Source organism: Sciurus carolinensis, chromosome 10 (genome assembly GCF_902686445.1).
Source record: "Sciurus carolinensis chromosome 10, mSciCar1.2, whole genome shotgun sequence".
In the NCBI taxonomy this organism is placed as follows: Eukaryota; Metazoa; Chordata; class Mammalia; order Rodentia; family Sciuridae; genus Sciurus; species Sciurus carolinensis.
In genome coordinates this window covers 28,069,950-28,082,054 of record NC_062222.1, presented here as the reverse complement: position 1 = coordinate 28,082,054, position 12,105 = coordinate 28,069,950, and the positions used below count along the sequence as shown (strand labels likewise).

General features: G+C 35.6%; 1 protein-coding gene across 6 annotated transcripts in view; it reads right to left on the bottom strand.

Moving 5' to 3' along the window:
* Arfip1 (ADP ribosylation factor interacting protein 1) overlaps positions 1–12,105 on the bottom strand; it is a 95,496-nt gene that overhangs the window by 49,278 nt on the left and 34,113 nt on the right. For 5 of the 6 annotated variants that reach the window (XM_047566931.1, XM_047566935.1, XM_047566932.1 and 2 more), the window contains exon 2: positions 11,508–11,609. In XM_047566931.1, coding sequence (XP_047422887.1) covers positions 11,508–11,600 — 93 coding nt within the window. In that variant the 5' untranslated portion in view covers positions 11,601–11,609. Of the gene's footprint in view, positions 1–11,507; positions 11,610–12,105 lie in introns of those variants that run through there. The other variant, XM_047566936.1, reaches the window with a different exon arrangement.

Below are 12,105 nucleotides of genomic sequence, written 5' to 3'. Positions count from 1 at the left end.
TCTCCCTTAGCTGCTGGACACTATGTTGTAGTTTTCTTCCTACCTACATCTTTAAACATAGCTTGGTATGCTTTGCTGGTTCTAGTTTCTCTACTAGAAAAAGTTCTATGTCTCACGTCTCTCTTCCCTTGGTGACCATTTTCGCTTCCCTTCTCTGGTCCTGTCAGCCTTACCACTGAATCTTCGAACTGTAGCCAGATAAAATTTTCTAAAATGTGGGTCTGATTGAGAGACACCCCATTTTTAAACCATTGTCTTTTAGATAAAATCTAAGTTCCTCGACATGGTTTTGAGTTTTGTAAGATCTACTCCCTATTTCTTTCTCTAGTATCATTTCTCATATATCTGCCCCCGTTTCTCTATTCCAGCAATATGAATTTTCAGTTCGGTGGTCTTACACCTCCATCAGGTCTTTACAGTTGCCTCTGATGGAAACATTCTTCGTCCTTCTTCATCTCGCCAGTTTATCCTTCAACTCTCAGCTCAGAAAGAATTTCCCATGAAATAACAGTTCTCAGGCCATGCTCTACTTGGCCTTGCACGTCACTTCCCACACGGTACCAATATTAACTTGTCTATATTGTCCCCCCAAGACAAAGCTAAGACAGACCAGGAATCTTATGTGTCTTGTTCCCTTTTGTATTCTTGACATCAGAGTGCTTATTACTTGATTTACTTAGAAAATTTCTCAATATAAACATCTCACCTCATTCTTTAAAATGGACAAAACCTTCCAAAGTTGCTATGTCATTTTTTAAAGAAATTCAAAATTTTATGTTAAATGTTCTAAGAATTTTGGTAACCTAAAATCTGCTTTTATCTTAACAGCGATCTATAAAGAACATCTGCCAGAGCAAAGCTATTATTCAAACAGGACTCCAGACCCCATTCCATCTGTTAATATACTGCAGACCATTAGCCCCACACACAGTGGCCCCTCTGCCTCTTTACAATTATCTGAGTCAACCTGACTACTCTCCAACTTTCTACTTACCAATATTCTACTGTTAAGGAGTCTGGGTCAGCATTTTTTCAGCTCTCCACTGGTACTTCTAAACTATCAGTTCTCAAACATTAGTTTCAGTAAGACTCACTCGAGCAACCTGTTAGAAACGTAGATTCCTCTTCACTGCCCCTTGTGATTCTCTTTAAGTTCAAGTGTGAAGCCCAGGAGTCAGAATTTCAAACAAGCAAGTCAGCGACTCTGATGTGGGTGAACCTTGGCCTATTTTGAGGAACTCCTATAGAAAACTGCTTTTCCGTCCTTGTACACCATGGACCTCCAACCCTATCCCATTTCTTGGGTGTCACCCCATCTCACTGCCGTCTTATCCACCTCAACAGTGTCATCTACCTTCCTTCCAGTCAATCCTGCGTATGTATTAAGGGCTTTGACATATCTCACTCTTTTCAGTATCCTGGGTGCTCCAAGCTTTTGCATGCAACTGGGGATACCTTCTGGGAAGCATTACATGTTCAGTTAGCACTTTGTTCCAAGCTGATACATAAGATGTCTGAGCTAAAAATTTTTCAAAGATCATTAAAAATAAAGTCCACTAAAGGCACAGTATGTAGTATTTTGCTGTACTTTTTAACACATTGGCTAATACTTAAAATGAAATAAAATCTATTGCATAAGCCTACCTGCCTATACTGAAGCAGAATGGAGTATAGAAATGAAAATAACTATAGATATATGATTTTTTTTATCAGAATATTTGTAGGAATGCCTAAAATTGGCAATGTGAATTTGTAGTTGGACAGAGCCAAAAAAGGATGACGGTAGATTTAAAAAAAAAAAAAAAAAGATGTACTGGTCTAAATACAGCATAACCCAAACTATACCTAGTCTCAGATTTGATTAACTCTTTCATCTAATGTTGTTCATCTTTCAAACCCATTCCACTTAAGCATCCCAAATACAAATGGCCACTCTTTGGACTTCGTCATTTGACTCAGAAGCAACACTTCTTGAATCTCATTTTGAGTAACTCTACTAACTTCACTTTATGACCATACTTCTTCTATATGCTATCCCACCTGATCAAGACAATAAATCTGATTTCTCTATTTTGTCATGATGCACATACACTGATAACACAGATGCATATCTCAAGATCTCTCCCTGTCTCATTCATTCATTCAACGAATACAGGAAGATAATAGTGCTACCTTTTGGAGGTTCAGTGCCAACCCTCTTGGCCTCACCCACCTATGCCCCCTTAGTCTACATTCTAAGTAGTACGAAATTCAATAAGCATGGAATCACATACCAACTTTGCAAAGAAATACTGAATTCAATTAAAAGACATGAAAATATCAATAATTCCCCCTAGAGATCAAAAAATTATTCATGATAGCTTTTGCTGATATAAGGGCACAATCTACAGATTATAAAGACAGAGCTTTAGTCTTCCATTACAAATTATATACTTATTCGCAGTTTTCAACAGGATCTCAATCCAGAATTTAATGTATGTGCATATAATAAAAATTTAAATTTTTCACTTGTGATAACAGTTTTAAGACTATATTGTGGGCTGGAGAAATAGCTCAGTTGGTAGAGTGCTTGCCTCCCTGCACAAGGCCCTGGGTTTAATCCCCAGCACCACAAAAAAAAAAAAAAAAAAAAAAAAAAAGACTATATTGCAAAGCAAATAACAAAATTAACCTAAAGGTTGGTCAACTGGGTACTAAGTTAGAATCAGTTGGTGTTCTACTACATACACAGTAAGGTTACTATGATAATGTACTGTACATTTCGAAAAGCTAGAAAAAGGGAAACTGAATGTTTTCACCACAAATAAAAGATAAATGTTGAAGAAGATAGATGCATGTGCCCTACTATGAACATTACACAGTACATACATGTATGAAAACACCATGATATCCCATGAATATGAACAAATTTTATGTGTCAATTTAAAAAAGTGAATCTAGATTTGAATAAGTTAATGAACCTTTGAAAGATATTCTCCATACCTCTTAAAGTGTCCTACATATACATCTCATCAGAACTGGTCTTCTGAAAAAGCTACTGTCAAATCAGTGTTGCCACTGACAGAGTTACTGAATGTTTTAGGTGTAGTTTGGACACATGATACTGTATTTCTGAATAGTATGGAGACAAAAATGTCATTGCATGCAACTCTAGTATAGGATGAAAGAAGCAGAACAGATGTCAAATTTTAAGTCCTTACACTGGAATTCATACTTTTTGTAAGCAACTGCAGTGAACCATAAACTTTGCTGTGCACACAGTCTCTGCTTTAATAGTGATTCCAACCTCTTAGGAAAAGTTGATAAATAAATGATAAATTAACGAATGAATGATAAATGAATAAAAAGCAGATAAATAAGTTAGAACATTGGGTTGGTGAGGATTGGAGGTGAAAGTACGTCCAAAACTGACTGTTATCTGTATTCTATTTCTTTCCCAATCTCCAGTCCAGGAATGGAGAAACTGTTCAGGTAAACAGAGGCCTTAAAAATTAAAATAGTAACAATAGAGACTGCATACACATCAAAGCAACAACTAATGCAGAGAAATCAAGGACACAACATAAACCAAATCTAAGATTACCATATATAACTCTTTCCTTTTTTTCCTCAAAGAATCCTAGAAACCTTATTTCTAATCCTAGCCCTAGCACGAATAAATATTTATTCACTCATTCGTTCACCAAACATTAACTAAAAGTCAGTAAGATATGCCAAGCACTGTTACCAAGCTCTGGAAATAAGGCCATGAATGAGAGTTCTTGCCCTCACCACAATTACAGTCAAATCACATGAGTTTTTGGTGCAGCTACATTAATGCTGGGTAATTCCATTATAACCTCTAGGGCCCTTTTCCTTTCCCGTAAAATAACGCAGTAAAGGCCAGGGATCTAGACGGTGTCTTTACTGACTAATATGCCGTGATTTAACTTAAAACTGACAGACCAGGGGTTCTTAAGATCCAGGGAATCTAGGAACCCAATGGTAGGTTCACTATGTCCTAAGTTCCCTCAATTTAAACGCAAAATTTAGTAGTTCTGTGTATGGGGGATACATTTTTTCTAGGGAAAACATTCATAAATGGAAAAACCCTAAAATTGTGAATTTCTGTTTTGGGTTTTCCACAGGAAAAGTTCCATTTCAGCTATGTCTAATGAGGTAATTTCTCTAAATCTGACAACTATAAGAAGTTGCAATCCTGTGGAGCTAATACTTGCTTCTTTAATATTTTAACAAACACTATAACAGCATCCATTATAAACAGAAAGCAGTTTACGAGTCAAAGAGAAATTTGAAGTCTTTGGAGATTAAACTTTATTAATCTTTAAATACAAGATTTTTAAAATTTAGAAATAGAAATGTCTTTGCTACAAAAACAAAACAAAACTCATGAACAACAACAAAAGAAAACCAAAGAAACCCTGAGACACTGGGTTGGGGCTGTGGCTCAGTGGCAGAGTGCTTACCTAGCACATGTGAGGCACTGGGTTTGATCCTCAGCACCACATAAAAACAAATAAAGGTATTATGTCCATCTACAACTAAAACATATATATATTTAAAAAAGAAAAAGAAAAAAAGAGTAACAAATCTAGAAACATTAATATTTAGGAGGCAACAGTCTGACTAAATTGCCGACAAGGCCATGCATGTTTCCATTACATGAATGGAAGCATGAATGTTTCTATTACAATTTCTAAATAAATATGAGTGTTGAGTATAAGTCTAATCAGTGCCTTGACTAAGAAAAGAAGTCAAATGAAAACTCAAACATCTGCAATGAAAAACAAATTTTTCTACAATTTCATTTCCTGTGTCATAGCGACACCAGCTGGCCAACCAAGTTATGGCAACTTAAAAAGCTACCAATTTGATTTGTGACCATACTTTTCAAAGTGCATTATACAATATGCATTAAATAAGTCATCTTCAGATTTTTAATAAAAATACACATAAAGATATATAAGTACACTTACAATGTATATAAGAAGATACATAAGTTATGATCCGCTTTTACATATAAGATCACTATCAGTTTAAGTCTACAGTCTACTGCTAAGCACTATATTTAACAATTAGACTTTTCTCAGTGAAATTTTATTTCTATTAAAATTTTAAAAACTGAATGAGGTTAAACACAATTTCCTGTTTACTGCTCAGAAAATAAAGGAGGGGAAGAAGTCAATGTTTAGGTAAACATATGCCCAGTGGATCTTGAGTGTGATATATAGAAAATACTTCTAAATTTGATTTTAATTAAAGAATACTAAATGTGTAAGAGACTCTCATGATATGCATATTTCAAATAAAATCAGGTACAAAAAACAATTTTATGTTAAATTTCGGTAGGGAGATGAGGTGGGACATTCTGGCTGAAGTGGATCATTACTTCTTGGGGAGAGTCCCCTACTGAAAAACTTCATCTCCAATAAGAAGAGATCTCCAAGATAACATCCTTTTCTCCTCTACTCCTAACAAAGTGAAATAACATTGATGCAGAATTTCTAAAAAGAGAATTTTGATATGAACCAATGGGTTAGATTTTCAAGGCAGCAAATTATTGGCTGCAAATAAGTAAATAACTTTTCCAGTGATATTAAAGGCAAAGATTCTTTAAAAAAAAAAAAGGACTGGGTTTAAGGTTCAAGGTAAACTCAGAAGAAGAAAAAGTTCAAGAAATTAGTTACCAGGAATCAAGGTTGGGGCTGTTAACTGCTCCAGTTTTAATTACTATAGTAAAGAAAGATACTGTGTGCTATTATTTCAAGGATACATAAAAAGACCAAGAAATAAAGTAGAAAGTCCAGAAATAGGCCCCACATAGCTAATTATTATAGAGCAAAAGCTCCCAGTAGAGGAAGGATGGACTTTCTCCTTTTTTTTTTTTTTTTTTTGGTACTGGGGACTGAACCCAAGGGTGCTTAACTACTGAGCCACACACCCAGTTCTTTTTTTAAAAATATCTTTTTAAATACTTTTTTATTTAGAGGCAGGATCTCACTGAGTTGCTTAGGGCCCCACTAAATTGGTGAGCTGGCTTTGAACTCATGATCCTCCTGCCTCAGCTCCCTGAGCTGCTGGGATTATAGGCATGTTCCACTGCACCTGGCCTCTTTTTTTTTTTTTTTTTTTTTTAATCCCAGCTTTATTGACATATAACTGACAAATTCTTTGTAGCTGTAATATGTACACTGGGATGTTTTAATTTATGTATATACTGTTGAATAATTACCACAATCAAGCTAATTAAGATAATTCATAACCGCACATTGTTACCATCTTGTGTGTGTGGTGAGAATATCTAAGATGCACTCTTGGTCAATTTCAAGTGTACAATGCATTATTACTGTCTGTATCTACCCTGCTATACATTAGGTCTCCAGAACTCCTGCATCCTATAACTAACTACAAGCTTAATCAACATCTCCCTAACCCCCCACCTCTATCTACTCTTCTACTTTGTTTCAGAGAGTTAGACTTCTTTTAGATTCCACATCTAAGTGACACCTTACAAGTATTTGTCTTTCAGTGCCTGGCTTATTTCAGTTAACATAATGTCCTCCAGCCCCATCCAAGTTGTCACAAATGGCAGGATCTTCTCCCCCAACCACCTTTTATTTAAAGGCTGAAAAACATTCTCATCAGCATGTGTCTGTATAAACACTTTTTTAATCCATTCATCTGTCAATGGGCACATATCTTGGCTATTGTGAACAGTACTGCAATAAACATGGGAGTACAGCCGTCTCTTTGAGATAGTGTGACTCTATTTCCTTTGAATATATACCCAGAAGGGGACTGTTTTTTCTCTATCTCTATTATCTTGTGGTAGTTCTATTTTTAATTGAGGAATCTCCATATTATTTTCCATAAAGGATGTTTACATTCCTACCAACAGTGTATGAGGGTTCCCTTTTTCCACATTCTCATCTATCTTTTGGCTTTTGATAACAACTATTCTAACAGATGTGAGGTAATATTTCACTGTGGTTTTGACATGCATTTTTCCTAAGGATCAATGGTGTTGAGCACCTTTTCATAAACTGTTGACCAATGTCTACTCAAATCCTTTACTTCCCCTACCCACAACTACTAGGGATCTAATCCAGGGCCAGGAGCATGCTAGTCAAGTGCTCTACCACTGCTACATCCAGTCCTTTTTATTTTTATTTTGAGACAGGATCTTGCCAAGTTGCTCAGGCTGGACTTAAACTTATAATCCTCCTGCCTCAGCCTCCTGAGTAAATGGGATTATGTTATGTGCCACTGTGCCCAGTTTTTGCTCATTTTTAATTGGATCATTTTCCTGCTACTGAGTTGTATAAGTCCCTTATATATTTTGGATATGAATACCTTATCATATGATTGTAAATATTCTTTTCTCATTCTGTAGGTTTCCTCTTCACTTTGTTGACTACTTTCTTTGCTTTGCAGGAATTTTTAGTTTGATGTAGTCCCAATTATTTGTGCTTTTGATGTCATATTCAAAAAAATTATTTCTAAGACCAATGTCATAAGGTTTTTCTTCTAGAAGTTTTATAGTTTCAGATCTTACGTTTAAGTCTTTAACCCACTTCTGAATTAACTAGATAAATATTTATGCAAGGGGAAAAGAAAAAAACCCATAACCCCTACCTTCACACCATACACAAAAATTAACTCTAGCTGAATCACAGAACTAACTGTGACAGGTAAAACAACACAACTTTGAGAAGAAACAGAATCAATATGCTGGACAGGCAAAGATTTTTTTAAAAACAGGACACAAAAATCTCCAGCTAGAGAAGGAAAGATTGATAAACTGGAATTAATTAAAATTAACAATTTCTGGCCAGGTATGGTAGTACACAGCTGTAATCCCAGCAACTCAGCAGGGCCAGCCTCAGTAACCCTGTCTCAAAATTAAAAAACAGAAAAGGGTGAGGATATAGTTTGGTGGTAAAGCAACCCTGGGTTTAATCCCCTAGTGCGCGCGCATACACACACACACGCACACACACACACACACACACACAAAAAAAAAAAAACTAATAACTTCTGTTCACTGAAGGTATTATTAAGAGTAATTACAAAAGCAAGTCACAGGACGGAAGAGAATATTTGTAATATATCCACAAATGACTTAAATCCAGAATAAGCAAAAAAGTACAAATGAATTATTAAAAGGCACATACCCAGTAGAAAAATGGGCAAAAGACTTGGAAAGCTACTTCATAGAAGACAATATCCAAATGGCCATTAAGAATATGAAAATGTTCCCAACATCATTAGTCATCAGGAAAATGCTTATTAGTAAAACCACAATAGGATACCATTATGCCTCCTGAGAATGGCTAGGACTGAAATGGAAGAAACCAGAACTCTCATTCGTTGCTGGTAAAATTGTCAAGTGGTTCAACCACTTGCCAAGCAGTTGTACACTCATGACCTAGCCAGATTCACTCTTGGATATGCACCCAAAAGAAACAGGTAATTGTTTACACCAAAGGCCTGTATAAGAATAGTAACAGAAGCTTTCTTCATGATTATAGACTGGAAACAGCCCATCAACCAAAAAATAGATATACAAATGGAAAACTATAATACAATTAAAGGAATAAAATATTGCCATAAGCAGCAATATGAATGAATCTCACAGATACAACATTCAGTGAAAAGTATAGACTGCATGATTCCAGTGATACACGGTTCAGGAACAGTCAAAAGCAACCTATGATGATAGCTTAAGACAAGTAGTGGTTACCCTGGTAGGTATACTGCCCAGGAGAGGGTGGGAGGGGATCTTCAGAGGTCCTGGAAATGTTCCTCCTGATGTGGGTGTTGTGTACTTCACACCTGTGCTTTTACTGTGTATAAGCCATACTCCAATAACAAAGAGCAACAAGAAAAAAATAGGCTGAAGGTGGCAGGTGACTTTCCCAACACTATTACAATTTTTTTTTTTTTGTGGGGTGAGAGGGGGCTGAGGATTGAATCCAGAGCCTGATGCATGCTAAGCACTCGCTGTTAACACTGAACTACAGCCCCAACCTTTGCAACATTTTGCATGCACTGCATTTTTCTTGGATAAAGGTCCTTCGCTTTCATCAAATTGTCTTTTGGGATACTAGCTCCCTGATGGCAGGAATTTCTGTCCATTCTTATATCCTTAGTGCCTTGCCTGGTACATAGCAGTACCTGAAATCTTTGCCAAACACATTTCTGCAAGTAGCAGTTAAAATTAAATGAAGAAACCACTAACAAAAAGCCTGGTATAATGAGTATCTGAACAGAAGTTTATAAACTAATCAGTAAAGGATAATGATAATTTGAGTTTTCTTATTATGCAGGCGTGTCTTAGACTGAAAAATTTTCTTTGTGCATTCAGAATTTAATTCTTTCTTCTATGAATCACCCAATTTCTTTCTTTCCTTTCTTTTTTTTTTTTTTTTTTTGGTCCACAGATGCTCAGAAACCGAGTTAAAGCACTTGCACGTAAAATAAACCACAGTGGTCTGTCCTTACTCAAGGAAATGTGGTTGCTAAGGTAGCAGTGCTAGGAAGTGGGGCCCATGAGGGGGATTAAGGTCTTTCTCATGAAACTGGATTAGTTCACTCAAGAGGAGGTTACTGTGAAGCATATGGCTCCCTTTCTCCCCTCCTCCTCTCCTTCATATGTGCTCACTTGCCACTCATGCATGCATTCCTGCCTATGATATCATCATTCATCATGTTATGATGGAACATGAGTTCCTTGACAGATGCAGCAACTGACCTTGAATTCCCCTGCCTTTAGGACTGTGAATTCACTTCTTTTCTTTCTAAATTATCCAAGTCTCAGGTATTTTGTTACAGTAATAAAAACAGACTAAGACAAAAGTCTCAAGCTTGAGGACATAACATCTTTTCAAAAGACTGCTGAGGCAAAACAAATGAAATTCAATGGAACTTTCTAATGTCAATTAAACTGATCTAAAATAGTGGTTCTTAACTAGAGATAAGTTTCTTCTCACCCTTGGGGACATTTAGCAATATCTGAAGACATTTTTACTTATCAACAAAAGGGTGCTACTAGATTCTGGTAGGAAAAGGACAAAAATGTACTAACCAGCCTATTATGCAAAGAATAACCTCTCAAAGAATTATCTGACTCAAACTGTCACTAGTACTAAAATTGAGAAATCCTCAACTAAAGTATCATTTCCTATTAAAGGATTTTATTCTGAAATATATGAAGAGTCCTATCTAAACTATAAATTAATTCAAAAAACCTTTCAACTATCACTTTAAGGATCTGAATATTACTATTTTTAGTTGTACACATGTATCAAATATCATTAAAAAGAATGTTTAGTGTAAATGCCAACAGAAATAATAACTATCACTATCATTTCTAAGACTGTATTAGTCATTTTTTATCTTATGTAATATTAATATCCTCATGAAAGTAAATGAGATTTTCATTACAGAAATAGAAAGAAGAGATTAAAAAATACTAAACTCAAGATTACACTGCTAGAAATGATAAAACTGAAATTTGAACCCAGATTATCCAAAACCATGGTGTCCTCATTAAGATATATTACATTTAAATTTCAACTTAGAGGAAGATCAAAATTAAATGCACTGGGGTTCACAAATGGTATGCCTTTATTCCATGTACAAACAGAGAAACAACATGTATCCCATTCGTTTATAATAAAATATATATATATATAGTAGGAAAAAAAAAAAAAAAAAGCACTGGACTGGGGGAGGGGTGCAAAACTCAGTGGTAGTGTGTGTGCTTATTAGCATGCATACAATCCTGGATTCAATTCCTAATACCTCACCTCCAAAAAACCTATGAATGAATAAACAAACAACACCAAAAGTTTTAATTTCTCCAAGTCAAGTATACCATTTTAGAAAGTGAACAGCAAAATCAGAAGCAGGAATTATACACTAATGACACAGAAAAAAGAAATTAAACAATGCCAAATTTTAAAAGGATAATCTATATTTAATATTTTTCTTACGACAAAATTAAGTAGTTTTATAAAGTTATATGTCAATCATCAGACACACACTCTCATTCTGGTTAATTACTGAAATAAACATCAAAGCTTATGGCCCTGAAGCTTAATCTTGACAAATCACATCATGGCCAACCTAGATACCCCCATAAAATAACATTAAATTCTTGATGGAAACCAGTCTAAGAAAAACTCCTCTATTAGTTTTTTGGGTTTTTATTTTGTTGTGGGTTGGGAGGGAGCAGGTTGGATACAGGGGACTGAACCCAGGGGCATTTTACCACTGAGGTACCTTGCCAGCTTTTTTTTTTTTTTTTTTAATTTTATTTTGATAAATGGCTTTGCCATTTGCTGAGGCTGGCCTCGAAGTAATGATCCCCTGGCCTCTGCCTCCCAAGTTGCTGGGATTACAGGCATGTGCCACCGTGCCTGGCTTAAGTTCTATCACTTTCATCTCAACATTTAAAGACTTATCATGATTCTTTGCATTAACAGAAAGAAAATTACTCTTACCCTATTAAAGCCATGTTCATGAGAGTCATCAACTTCTCCATTACTGGTCACTGGAATTTCTGCTGCTGAATTTTTGGGAGACTCTTGAGCCATGGTAGACTCCTTAAAAAAAAAAAAGAAGAAGAAAAAAGACATATTAATACCAAATCATAAAAGGTCAATATTCAAAAGACAATATTCATGTTTATAGCATTCACTAGTCACAAGTTTATTAATACCTTTTTATAACTGCAACCTACTACTTACATAATAAACATGACGGTAATATAATTAAAAATGTACAAGGCTGTTTTCATCTCAATCTAAATTTCTTGATTAAGTACTTGCTAGGGTTGTGACTCAGTGGTAGGACACTTGCCTGGCATGTGTGAGGCACTGGGTTCGATTCTCAGCACCGAATATAAATAAATAAAAATAAAGATCCATCAACAAATTAAAAAAAAAAAAAGAATGAGTTACTTGCCAGGCGCAGTGGTGCACGCCTGTAATCCCAGCAGTTCAGGAGTGCAGAGCCAGCCTCAGCAACTTAGGGAGGCCCTATGTAACTTAGTGAACTCTCTAAATTAAAAAATATTGAAAAAGAGGCTGGAGATGTGGC